The sequence below is a fragment of the Erinaceus europaeus genome, chromosome 13, assembly GCF_950295315.1.
Source record: "Erinaceus europaeus chromosome 13, mEriEur2.1, whole genome shotgun sequence".
In the NCBI taxonomy this organism is placed as follows: Eukaryota; Metazoa; Chordata; class Mammalia; order Eulipotyphla; family Erinaceidae; genus Erinaceus; species Erinaceus europaeus.
The window spans coordinates 95,812,252-95,825,980 of record NC_080174.1 but is presented as its reverse complement, the minus strand read 5'-3'; the positions used below and the strand labels follow the sequence as shown (position 1 = coordinate 95,825,980).

The 13,729-nt window shown below is 42.2% G+C and overlaps 1 protein-coding gene, 1 non-coding gene and 1 pseudogene across 2 annotated transcripts; 1 reads left to right on the top strand and 2 right to left on the bottom strand.

The window, feature by feature from the left end:
* The window catches only part of LOC107523091 (zinc finger protein 14-like), a 75,930-nt pseudogene extending 66,742 nt beyond the window's left edge, over window positions 1-9,188 (bottom strand).
* On the bottom strand, window positions 2,864-3,661 carry LOC103128127 (ras-related protein Rab-11A-like). The gene has a single exon (XM_060170903.1). The coding sequence runs from the start codon at window positions 3,597-3,599 to the stop codon at window positions 2,949-2,951; it is 651 nt and encodes a 216-aa protein (XP_060026886.1). The 5' UTR covers window positions 3,600-3,661; the 3' UTR covers window positions 2,864-2,948.
* Window positions 6,209-6,313, top strand: LOC132532504 (U6 spliceosomal RNA). The gene has a single exon (XR_009544458.1). It is a non-coding gene; the product is annotated as a U6 spliceosomal RNA (small nuclear RNA).
* Window positions 9,189-13,729: the final 4,541 nt, after the last annotated feature.

The following is a 13,729-nucleotide window of genomic DNA, read 5'->3' as shown; positions in this document are numbered from 1 at the left end:
TAAAAAGATCTTAAGGGAGTCAGGTAGTAGCACAGAAAGTTAAGCACAAGTGGTGCAAAGAGCAAGGACCGGTTAGGATCCCAGTTCAAGCCCCTGGCTCTCCACCTGCAGGGTAGTCACTTTACAGGTGTTAAAGAAGTTCTTCAGGTGTCTCTCTGTTTCTCTTCCTCTATATCTCCCCCTTCTCTCTCAATTTCTCTGTCTCTATCAATTAACAAATGAAAAAAAATTTTAAAAAGATCTCAAATTAAAAGTAAAGTTAAAAAAACTGGTAAAAAGTGGCTGTGCTTGGGAGTCAGGAAGTAGCACAGTGGGTTAAGCACACATGGCACAAAGCGTAAAGACAGGTTTAAGGATCCCCGTTTGAGTCCCTGACTCCCCACCTGCAGGGGAGTCTTTTCACCAGTGTTAAAGCAGGTCTTCAGGTGTCTATCCTTCTCTCCCCCTCTCTCCATTTCTCTCTGTCATGTCCAAAATCAATGACAACAACAATAAAACAAGGGCAACAAAAGGGAATAAATAATTACATATTGAATAAAAGACTATACAAAAAGGTGGCAGTGATTATAAATTTTATGTTTTTGTTTTTATTATAAATATTATTTTCTTAAAAATTGTATTAAAAGAGCTGCTATGTAATTAAGTCAGTAGAGAGCACACAATTAAGAGCCTGTAAGTTGGGAGTTGGGTGATAGTTCAGCGGGTTAAGCATAGGTGCCACAAAGCACCAGGACCTGACTAAGGATCTAGGTTAGAGCCCTGGGTACCCACATGCAAGGAAGTTGCTTCATAAGTGGTGAAGCAGGTCTGCAGGTGTGTCTTTCTCTCTCCATCCTCTCTCCATTTCTCTCTGTCCTATTCAACAATGACAACATCAGTAACTACAGCAATAAAACATAGGCAACAAAAGGGAATGGATAAATAAATAAATAAATAAATAAAAAACCGTAAGTCTACAACAGGGAAACCATGTAGGCACCAGATCTTGGTAAATTACACAGAGACCAAATATTTGAAAACACAGCAGCTTTCTGGGTGGTATATCATGCTTTACAGTAAATGTAACTCTCATCTTTGTTTACTCCCATGCAAGTTATGCTGCTCTTTGGTAGAATGTTCTTGTACTTTTTATAAAATTACAAAAAATTATAAAGTCTTAGAAATGATACAAATAGTGGTCTGGGAGGTGGCACAGTGGATAAGGCACTAGACTCTCAAGGATGAGGTCCCGAGTCCAATCCCCAGCAGCACATGTAGTAGAGTGATGGCTGGTTGTTTTTCTCCTATCTTTCACATGAATAAATTAATTAATTTAAAAAGGAAAGAAATAATACAAATAGATTGAATTATTTTTATTTTCTTTACCAGAGCACTACTCAGCTTTGGTTTATGATGTTGCAGGGGATTGAACCTGGGACTTGACAGAGACTCATGCATGAGCCTGTTTGTATAACCATTGTGCTGTCTACCCCCACCCTGAAATTTTTTTTCCCCCGTAACTGTTTATTAGAATGTGAGTATATTTCAAATCAACAAACTAAAAAAGAAAAAAGGGGGAAAAACCAATTACAGAGCATGCATAAGATACAAAGTAGCAATTTACAAATAGGTCGCAGGGTCTTGATAACCGATACACTAAATAGCAACCAGAAGGACGGGGGAGAGCAATGCCTTCCGTGCCCCCACACATCATGAGCACTGCGAGACAGAGGGGTAGCTGCCAGACAGGAAGCCGCGCAAGCCCACATCAATATGGGGGGGGGGGGGGCTAATTCCACCATCCTGAGTGGTATCGCCTCAGCTGACACAGCTTTCAGAACGCTGCAGGGTGAAGTGCTTCATGTCATCCACAGGAAAAGCGAACACTGTGCACGCTTCGGAGTGCGAATGCTAGCTGCTGGGAACTTCAGTGCTGTGGCGGGTCTGGACACAGCTACTCAGACTCAAGGCGCCGCTTCACCTACACGCTGGCCTTCTTCAGTCAGACTGTCACCACGTACTGGAGGGAACCGTGGTCCAGGATCTACTGCAAAGCTTAAAACTCAGCAACGCTAACAGAATTATCCACGCTGCTGGTGGGCATAGTGGTCAGTGCTACTAGGCTGCATTCACTTGGCAACTTGAGACTAAAGCATCAGACCAGCTACTGTAACTCGGCAATGAGAGCCGCACTGCGACCTACTGCTGGGGGTGGAGTGGAGTGGAGGGGCCTGGGGCCAGCCGAGCACTGCCTCGGGGGCGCCCGATCCCCCGGCCCCTGGCCAAGAGGGCAGCTGACCACACTGCTCCTGAAACCGGAGCAGACTTCCATGTTTACCCAGAGAATTCTAGTCAGGAAAAGTGTCCCCTCACCAGTCAACTTTGATACTTCTATTAAAAAAAAAAAAAAAAAAAAAAAGTCGAAACCCAAAATGTGCTAGGCTCCACAAGCCTGTTAAGGCATTTTAGAAACCGGCTTCCGGAAGAGCGGGGACATGTTCAAGCTCTCCTGGTCCTGCCGCTTCTAAGGCAGCTTCTGAGCTGAGCAGCTGTGGGCAGGCTGCTCTGGCGACCACGACAGCTGATTTCTAGTCTTTAGTCTCATCTTTAGTCTCATCTGCTCCAGACCAGTAACTGGGCCGGAAGTTCAAGGGATCACCATCTATCATCCTACAGTGACAGGCTTCCAAGAGGAGAAGGCGACACTTACTGAGGAATCCAAACATTCAGTTTATTAAACTGAGGCTACTGAAGCCATAGCACGGGAAAAGAAAAAGGGAAGCAGCAGTCATTCAGGACAGGTGGGCGGCTTTGGAAAGCGAAAATCAAAAGGCCTAAGACACGGGAAAATTCATAGGGGTGAGAAAGTGACCGAACACAAAAGTGACCACGAGAATTACAAATATATTTAAATCTCAGACCTGGGAAACGGACTGTACACAGCCTGCTAGGAGAGGGAGAGAGGCGCCCTAGATGTTCTGGCAGCACTGCGCCTTTGGCTTGTTCTCAGTGGTGGGCGGGACATGGATGGGCACCACGTTGTTGCTCGGAGACAAGTCATTTTCGCGCCTGTCTGACATCTGCTTCTGGGACACGATGCGGTAGATCTCTGTCAGGATTGTCTGGAAAGCAGCTTCTACGTTTGTGGAGTCGAGAGCAGACGTCTCGATGAAGGACAGGCCGTTCTTCTCCGCGAAGGCGCGGGCCTCGTCGGTGGGCACGGCGCGCAGGTGGCGCAGGTCGCTCTTGTTGCCCACCAGCATGATGACGATGTTGCTGTCGGCGTGGTCACGCAGCTCCTTCAGCCAGCGCTCCACGTTCTCGTAGGTGAGGTGTTTGGCGATGTCGTACACCAGCAAGGCGCCCACGGCTCCGCGGTAGTACGCAGACGTGATGGCGCGGTAGCGCTCCTGGCCGGCCGTGTCCCAGATCTGCGCTTTGATGGTCTTGCCGTCCACCTGGATGCTCCGCGTGGCGAACTCCACCCCGATGGTGCTCTTGCTCTCGAGATTAAACTCATTTCGAGTAAATCGGGACAGGAGGTTACTCTTCCCAATGCCAGAATCTCCAATAAGGACGACTTTGAACAGGTAGTCGTACTCGTCGTCGCGGGTGCCCATGGCGCGGCCGGGAGCGGAGGGGCGGCGGCGGCGGCGGCGGCGGCGGCGGCGGCGGGACGGGGGGCGTCCCCTGAAATTTTTTTTAAGAATTTATTTCTTGGGGAGTCAGGCGGTAGTGTAGTGGGTTAAGAGCACCTGGCACAAAGCTCAAGGATAGGCCTAAGAATCTCAGTTCAAGCCCCAGGATCTCCATCTGCAGGGGAGTCACTTCACAAGCGGTGAAGCAGGTCTGCAGATGTCTGTCTTTCTCTCCCCCTCTGTTGTCTTCCTCTCCTCTCTCCATTTCTTTCTGTCCTATCCAACAACAACATCAATAACAACAATAAAACAAAGGCAACAAATGGGAATAAAAAATATTTCTTTACTCATGAGAAAAATAGAGAAAGACCCAGACACCAATCTAGTACACGTGTTGCCAAAGACCAAACTCAGGACCTCATGGTCGAGAAATCCAGTGCTTTATCCACTGCGCCACCTCCTGGACCACAAGACTGAATTTGCGATCCATTATGAGTCACAATCAAACCCTGCTCACTTAACACTGTCTCCATTTACACACTGGTGAAGAAATTGTCTTCTAGTTGAAAAATTAAAGACGATCAGAGTTACCTATTGAAAGAAAGTTCCTCAAGTTTTCACATCACATCTCTGTAGAGTTTCTTCTCTGAAGGATTCAGTAGTGTCCACTCCTCTTGAGTGAACATCACAACTACATCTTCATAGGTCACTGAGCCCTAAAATATGTGCAATGTGTTGATGTGAGAAAATGTGAGTGACAAGCAGATTAGCCATTCAATCTCTACTTTAGGAAGCCTGTGAAGGATTGTATCATCTGCAAACATGTCTTTGGTGACTTGAAAATTAAATACCTCTTAATCATGGTCTAGAAGTTGGTACATTGATTAGAACACAGGTCTCACTTTCACGAGGCCCTGAGTAGAATCCCTGCCATCTCACATGACAGATAGATATCCCTATTCTCACTCTTCCCCTCTATACTTTTGTAATTAGTAAATGATAAAACCTTAGGGCTGTGTGGGAGTACAACTGATAGGATGCTCACGTTGCCATATAAAAGGACTGAGATTCTATATATCCTTGTTCTCACATGTATGGCGTGGGGGGGAGGCACAGCACTCTTCACAAGCGGTGGAGCAGTTATGGACATGTTCTTCCTTCTTTATAATGTAAAGTTTATATGGGTAAAGAGAATTTGATAGGGAGAGTGAAGTAGAAGGTAACTTGAATTGAACTTATAGGTACTTAGAGCTCAAAGTTGGTGTGTCTTCTATCTTGAGTTCTTCTCATTAAAAGGAAATAAACATTAATTTCATTTATTATATATAAATAACAATTTCATATGACACACACAGAGATAAAGATATCTCTACTTCACTTTCTACCTCACTTTTTCTTATTAAATTATTTTCACCTACATAAAACTCAAAAATATAGCTAAGAAAGAAAATGGCCACTGGGTGTAAAGAATTCATAATGAAGCCACAGTGATTTAAAAAAAAAGATGGGGAAAAAAAGAAAACATATGATGATTATGATAAGTTTGTTAGAAATGAAACATCTCATAGTCCAGGATGTCCTGCAGTGGTAAGTCTTTGGACTCTCAAGTTGAGGTGCCGAGTTTGATCCCCAGCAGCACATGTACCAGAGTGATAACTGGTTCTTTCTCTCTCCTCCTATCTTTCTCATAAATAAATAAATGGGGTGGGGGAGGAGAAATAACCCTGGTGGCAGAAAAAAAGTGGAGGCCAAGAAAGAGAATTGTTCCCCAGTAATCTACATTCTCCTCAAATTCGCTCTATCATAGGAAGTGAAATATAATTTATAAATACAAAAAGATGCTATAAGGAGGAGGGAGCCCTAATGGAAAGTCTGTGGCAGTGTAAGGGTCTTACATTCCTTAAGATGCACTTGGATGTTACAACAGTAACCAAAAAACCTATAGAAGTCATCCTCAGTACAGTACTTAATTTCTGATTTGGAAATGTCTTCAGAGACCTGAGCTCAACATCAGTGATAAATAAATAAAAGGAAAAATGAACCACTGAGACTACATCAAACTGAAAATATTTGGTATAATGACAAAACCTATCACCAAGACAAAGAGATGCAGTAAAAAAAAAAACATATTTACATGCTATACATCAAAAGGCTAATCAGCAACATATGTACTCACACAACTCAGTAGAGTAACATCAACAACCACAGTAAATGTGCAGAAAGACATTTATAATCTTTTTAACCAAGAAGATGTTTATTCACAGGGCAATTAAAAATTGCTCACAATCCCTGTCAGATACCTGTATATTACAACTATAAAGCTTCATTTTTAAAAAAGGAGTAACTCTGGTTTAATCATCTTTTGTAGATTTACTAATTTTATAATATCTTTGACAAAGGTTAGGAAAAGCACACATGGAAACTAAGCAGAATTTTGTTAGATCTCTGATATGCCGGGACAGACATCTTTCTCAATAGGAATAGTGGATTAATGCCATTACTTGTATTTGCAAAAATTAAAACATTTTCAACAGTTCTATGTCACTAACCAACGTAAGAATTATTCATCCTATATAGAATGCTGGGCAGATGTGCTCGCTTCGGCAGCACATGTACTAAAATTGGAACGATACAGAGAAGAATAGTATGGACCCTGCACAAGGATGACACAAATTCGGGAAGCATTCATAAAAAAAAAAAAAAAAAAGAATGCTGGGTAGAGAAAAAGAAGGCTAGGGGGTCAAGTGGTGGCACACTTTGTTAAGTGTTCACTTTATTGTGTGCCGAGACCCAGTTCAAGCCCCCTGTCCCCATCTACAGAAGGAAAGCTTCTTCATGAATTGTGAAGCAGGGCTGCAGGTTTCTCTCTATCTCTCCCTTTCTATCTACCCTGCTCCATCCATTTCTCTTGGTCTCAATCCTTTGTTAAATAAATAAACAAATAGTATCTTAAAAATCTACTTTAAAAAAGACAGAAAATTCCTTCTAGCTCCATCCAAGATGAGTCAGAGAAGGTGGGTTCACTGTTCTTAATAATTGCGTAGTATTCCATTGTGTATATATACCACAACTTTCTCAGCCACTCATCTGTTGGGCACCTGGGTTGCTTCCAGGTTTTCACAATCATGAATTGTGCTGCTATGAACATAGGTGTACACATATGTTTTTGGTTGGGTGTTATGGTGTCTTTGGAGTATATCCCTAGGAGAGGAATTACTGGGTCATACGTAAGGTCCATGCCTAGTCTTGTGAGAGTTCTCCAGACTGTTCTCCACAGAAGCTGGACCAGTTTACATTCCCACCAGCAGTGCAGAAGGGTTTCTCTGTTGCCACAGTCTCTGCAGCATTTGTTGCTGCTGTCCATTTTGATGTTTGCCATTCTCACAAGGGTGAGGTGCTATCTCAATGTTGTCTTTATTTGCATTTCTCTGACAATCAGTGACCTGGAGCAATTTTTCATGTGTTTGTTACCCTTTTGGTTTTCTTCTGTTGTGAATATTCTGTTCCTATCCTCTGTCCATTTTTTTATGGGGACATTTGCTTTTTTGGTGCTAAGTTTGCTGAGCTCTTTGTATATTTTGGTTGGTTATTAGCCTCTTGTCTGATGTATGGCATGTGAAGATCTTCTTCATTCTCTGCGGGGTCTCTTGGTGGTGTGATAGTTTCTTTGGCTGTGCAGCTTTTTAATTTGATGTAGTCTCATTGATTTGTTATCATTTTCTATTTCTTTTTTTAAAAATAGTTTTATTTATTTATTGGATAAACAGCCAGAAATTGAGAGGGAAGGGGGGGCTAGAGAGGAAGAGACACAGAGAATCACCTGCAGCTCTGCTTCCCCACTTGTGAAGCTTTCCCCCTGCAGGTGGGGACTGGGGACTCAAACCTGGGTCCCTTACACACTGTAACATGTGCACTCAACCAGGTGTGCCACCACCCAGCCCCTCTCACTTTCTATTTCTTTGACTACTGACTCAGTTTTCAGTATACAAGTCTTTCACTTCTTCAGTCAGGTTTATTCCTAGGTATTTTATTGATATTGCCGCAACAGTGAATGGCAGTGAATTCTGGATATCCTCTTCTTTGGATTTAGTGTCTGCATAAGAAAATGTCACTGATTTTTGTACACTGACTTTGTAGCCTGATACTTCGCTATATTGCCTAATAACTCCCAGTAACTTTCTACTGGATTCTTTAGACTTTTCTTTTTTAAAAAAAAACATTTTTAAAAATATTTATTTATTCTCTTTTGCCCTTGATGTTTTATTGTTGTCCTTGTTGTTGGATAGGACAGAGAGAAATGGAGAGAAGAGAGGAAGACAGAGAGGGGGAGAGAAAGACAGACACCTGCAGACCTGCTTCACCGCCTGTGAAGCGACTCCCTTGCAGGTGGGGAGCCGGGATCTCAAACCGGGATCATTGTGTCCAGCTTCGTGCTTTGCATTATGTGCGCTTAATCACTGTGCTACCACCCGACTACCTTAAAAAACATTTTTATATATTTATTTATTTTCCCTTTTGTTGCCCTTGGTTTTTTAAAAATTTTTGTTGTAGTTATTATTATTGTTGTTATTGATGTTGTCATTGTTAGGACAGAGAGAAATGGAGAAAGGAGGGAAAGAAATGGAGAAAGGAGGGGAAGACAGAGAGGGGAAGAGAAAAATAGACACCTTCAGACCTGCCTCACCGCATGCGAAGTGACTCCCCTGGAGGTGGGGAACTGGGGGCTCTAACTGGGATCCTTACTCCAGTCCGTGCGCTTTGCACCACATGCACTTAACCCTCTGCGCTACAGCCTGACTCCCTTTTTTTTTTAAAGAATTTATTTATGTATTCATGAGAAAGATAGGTGTAGAGAAAGTACCAGCCATCACTCTGGGATATGTGCTGCCAGGGTTCAAACTCAGAACCTCTAGTGCCTTAGCCACTGCGTCACCTCCCAGACCACTTTTTGAAAAGAGACAGAGACAGCTGCAGCTCTACTTGATCGCTTGTGAAGCTCTCCCCTTTCAGGTGAGGAGCAGAGGCTCGAACCTGGATCCTTGCACATTGTAACATGTGTGCTCAACCAGGTGCACCACCACCCCGGCTCCTTTTTATGCTTATCTACATATACTATCCTATCAACTGCAAATAGTGAGAGCTTGACTTCTTCTTCCCTTCTGATCTGTATTCCTTTGATTCCATTCTCTTGTCTGATTGCTATGGTGAGAACTTCCAATAACAGTCATCTCTATCAGGAACAACAAAATAGACCCCTTTGTGGGGCCCTATAAGGCCTGCCCTCAACTTGGATCTAAAATAGTAGAGAATGTTCCATCCTCCAAAGAGATGCTGGACAACATACTCTATCTGAGGAAGATGGTTCCTGATATAAATTAAAATACAACTTATTCAAGAGGAAAAAGAAACAGACTCTCATGTGGGGCAAGTCACTTACCCAAGAAACTGCCATCTCTTCCTCGTTCCCTGAATGTCTTTCAGGCCAGAAAAAGGAAGATCAATCACAGCAATAGCTTGAGACTGTTTTAAATCTAGGAACACAGCCTCTTCACTGGACAGTATGGCCCCTAGATGGAAGATACTGTAGTGAATAAAAGGTACAATACCCTGCTGTGCAATGTGAACAGAAAGATTATGGAACATTTAGTGAGTTATCCTGCCTATTAGGACTACTACAAAGCCCACAAATTATACTGACATCTGACATCTCTTTCCAACCTTTTACTTTTTATTCAACAAAAGCATTCACAAAAATCTAGTAAAACAGGAGTCGGGAGGTAGCGTAGCAGGTTAAGCACATGTCACAAGGATCTCAGGACCAGCCTAAGGATCCTGGTTTGAGCCATTGGCTCCCTACCTGCAGGGAGTCACTTCACAGCAGGAGAAGCAGGTCTGCAGGTGTCTATCTTTCTCTCCCCCTCTGTCTTCCCCTCCTCTCTCCATTTCTCTCTGTCCTATCCAACAGCAACAACATCAATAATGACTACAACAATAAAAAAAACAGGGCAACATAAGGGAATAAATATTTTTTTAAGAAGGAAAGAAAGAGAGAGCGAACAGAGCATTCTCAGGTTAAAACTTGTTATCATCTTTTTTTAAAATAATTTATTTCTTTATTGGGGAATTAATGCTTTAGGGAATAAATATTTTGTAAATGACAATTTCATTATAAAGATACCAGAGCCATCTAACAAAGATGATACCAATAAAAACAACAATAACTACAACTACAATAAAAGAACCAAGGACAACAAAAAGGGAAAATAAAAAGTATATATTTTAAAAAGTTAGACACACCTGGTGTAAGCTCTGCAAGGAGGCTGATTTAAACCTAGGAATTTCAGGTGAGGGTAGGATTTCCAGGCCAGTGGCAGAGGAAGAATGTAGGAGAGCTCTAAGGAACCAAGGAAGAGTCCTACAACCCACACTTAAGCCAGGGATAAGCAGTGTCCTGGCAGAAAGTGAAAGAAACAAGAGATACAGAAAGAAATTTGATGGGCAAAAAAGAAACAGTAAATTAAACATGTATATATTAAAATACAACTTTCACCTTCTGGCAATCAGAGGATGTAAAGAGCTAAGGAGGGAGTCGGGCTGTAGCGCAGTGGGTTAAGCGCAGGTGGCACAAAGCACAAGGACTGGCATAAGGATCCCAGTTCGAGCCCCGGCTCCCCACCTGCAGGGAAGTCACTTCACAGGCGGTGAAACAGGTCTGCAGGTGCCTATCTTTCTCTCCTCCTCTCTGTCTTCCCCATCTCTCTCCATTTCTCTCTGCCCTATCCAACAACAACAACAGCAACAATAATAATAATAATAACTACAGCAATAAAACAGCAAGGGCAACAAAAGGGAATAAATAAAATAAAATAAATATTAAAAAAAAAAAAGAAAAGAGCTAAGGAATCATGGGGTTGGCCCACTGCAGCCCAGACCAACTCCCACAGTAGAGGAGTAAGGGAACCAGCTGCAGACAAGAGATCACTAATCACCAATCTGTATGCCTTTAATTCCTTGCTCCTGCCTGATTGCTATGGCAAGAACTTCCAACACTATGTTGAATAGTAATGGTGATAGTGGGCATCCCTGTCTAGTACCTCATCTGAGTGAAAATGCTTCCAGTTTTTCACCATTGAGTATGATGTTGGCTGTAGGATTTCTATATATAGACTCCACTATCTTGAGGAATTTTCCATCTATTCCCATTTTTTGTAGTGTTTTGATCATAAAGGTATGTTGTATTTTGTCAAAGGCTTTCTCTGCATCTATTGATATGACCATGTGGTTTTTGGTGTTGCTTTTGTTGATGTGATGGATCACATTGATTGATTTACATATATTAAGCCAACCTTGCATGCCTGGGATAAACCCCACTTGGTCATGATGAACTGCTGTATCTGGTTGGTTCTCGAATGGCTTCACACACCTGTAGGCGGAGCTCCAAGATTCCTCACTGAGATAGATGCATTAGCATTCATGGTTCGCCAAGGGAGAAATAGGTCTGTGCAGGTCTTAGGGAAAGAACCGGATTTAATTATTCTTCCCTTTTCTCCCACAGATACAGAGTGACTCATATGCCAACATTCCCGGTTTGCCATAAGCTTCGTGGGGTTTCCAGGACAAATAGATAACCATTTTCTTTCTAATAAATTGATAGCTTCTTTACCTCTTTTGCCTCTACTAGCACCTAAACTTTTCTCTCGAGATCCCATTCCTACTGCTCCTACAGTCTTCACTGATGGTGGAGAAAAGGGAACTGCTGCTCTTATATATTACTGGGACAAGCAACCCCCTAAACCTCTCTTTACTGAGCTTTCTGATAATTCCCCTCAGTACAAAGAACTCTATGCTGTTTTCCTTGCATTAAAAGCTGTACCAGAGAGGGTCGGGTAGTGGTGCAGTGGGTTAAGCACATGTGGCACAAAATGCAAGGACCGGCGTAAGGACCCTGGTTCGAACCCCAGCTCCCCACCTGCAGGGGAGTCGCTTCACAGGTGGTGAAGCAGGTCTGCAGGTGTCTATCTTTATCTCCCCCACTCTTTCTTCCCCTCCTCTCTCCATTTCTCTCTGTCCTATCCAACAATGAATAGCGTCAACAAGGGCAATAATAATAACCACAACGAGGCTACAACAACAAGGACAACAAAAGGGGGGGGGAAATGGCCTCCAGGAGTGGTGGATTCATGGTGCAGGCACCAAGCCCAGCAATAACCCTGGAGGGAAAAAAAAAAAAGCTGTACCAGATCCTTCAACCTTTTTTCTGACAGTGTGTATACTGTTCACTTACTTCCATGGCTTGCTTGTTCTTATGTGAAAATTGATGACAACCCACTTTCCCCTCTCTTGATTCAAATCACCTATACGCTCTGTTCTCAAACCCAACCACTGTATATTCAACACCTTTGTTCCCACAGCCCTGTTCCTGGTTCCCTGTCTGAAGGGAATGATGCAGCTGACCACCTTGCCTCCACAGGAACTCTCCTAGTCTCTGTCTCTGATCCTGCTGACTTTCATTCCCTAACCCATGTTAATCTTAAAGGCCTTCGAGCTCAATTTCCTGATGTTCCTTTACCACAATTAAAACATATCCTTGCTACATGCTCTTCCTGTGCAAGTTTCATAAAAACACCTGCTATGCAGACTCTTGGTGTTAACCCCTGAGGCTTAAAAGTTAATGCTCTTTGGCAAATCGATGTCACACACATACCAAACTTTGGCAAAGAAAAATATGTGCTTGTCTCAATTGATACCTTTTCTAAATTTATGTGGGCAACAGCTCAGATGGAAGAAAGCTCAAAAAAGCTTATAAGCCATATGCTCTCCTGTTTTGCTGGGATGGGTTTACCTCTGCAACTGAAAAATGACAATGGACCTGCATTTACCGGCAAACAATTTAAAGATTTTTGTTCCCTCTAGAACATTACTCATACCACAGGCATTCCCTATAATCCACAGGGACAAGGCATTGTTGAGAGGGCCCATCAAACCCTTAAGGCTCAATTAAATAAAGATAAAGGAGGAACGTACCCCCCAATATCCAGCTAGCAAAACCCTTAACTACATTAAATCTTTTTGATATTTACAATAATTCAGACTTAACTCCTATTATTCTTCACTGGCAAACACCATCTACTCTTCCAGCTATTAAGGTCAAGTGGAAAGACCAACTCGATAAAATTTGGAAAGGGCCTGACTATCTAATGACCATTGGAAGAGGTTTTGCATGCATTTCCCCACATAATTACTCTAAACCTGTCTGGGTTCCTGCCCGCCATGTCCGACAATACCCTCATGAAATACAGGAGGACTAGATGCAGGATACATCCCAGGATCCATAATATGACATGGCAGAACCTAGAAAATTTGGCTCACAGAGCCCTCTCTCCTACCCCTTCCCTGAATGTCTTATGTTATGACTGGCCAGTTGTGTTTTGTGAGTGAGTGTGTTGAATGACCAAAAATTTTTGCATGACCCATCTGCACAGAGTACTCTATGAGGTAATTGACTTTATATAAATATGCTGGACACAGTCAAAGTTTCTGGAGACGTCCAGAAACATTCCAATTTTTTTTCTCTCTCTCTTTTGATTTTATATATAAGTTTTGGTATATATGTAAGTGTTTAGTCTTAAACTGTGTGAGTAATGACAGATATAAATTTGTTTTTTTTAAATGATATGTTTTTATACCAAAAGTTTTTCCCTCCTGTGTGTTATAACTAAATGTTTATATGTATGTTTCGAGTTTGGTAAAACATTAACTTAATGGTTAAAAGTGTAACCTTGAAGCTATATCACTACCAGGAAAGGTAAAGTTAATTTGGTAAAGTTACTATTTAAGGTAAAGTCTAAATATTTAACGTGACAATATATCCCCAAAACTAAAATGCAAATTCTGTATACAGGATGCTTTTGGAGGGCCCCCAAAAGTGCCCTGTAAACTATCTTGTGGAAATTAATTCACAACAGATCTGGCATCAATCTGGCACTGCAAATGTTAAAACCATTGTCACTAACATACGGTAACTCTCTAAGTAACCTGAGTTTGTTTATACTCCAAAGTAAAAATGGCTAAAAATCAATATATATTTTAACTATAATTGGTCTAAAGATCCT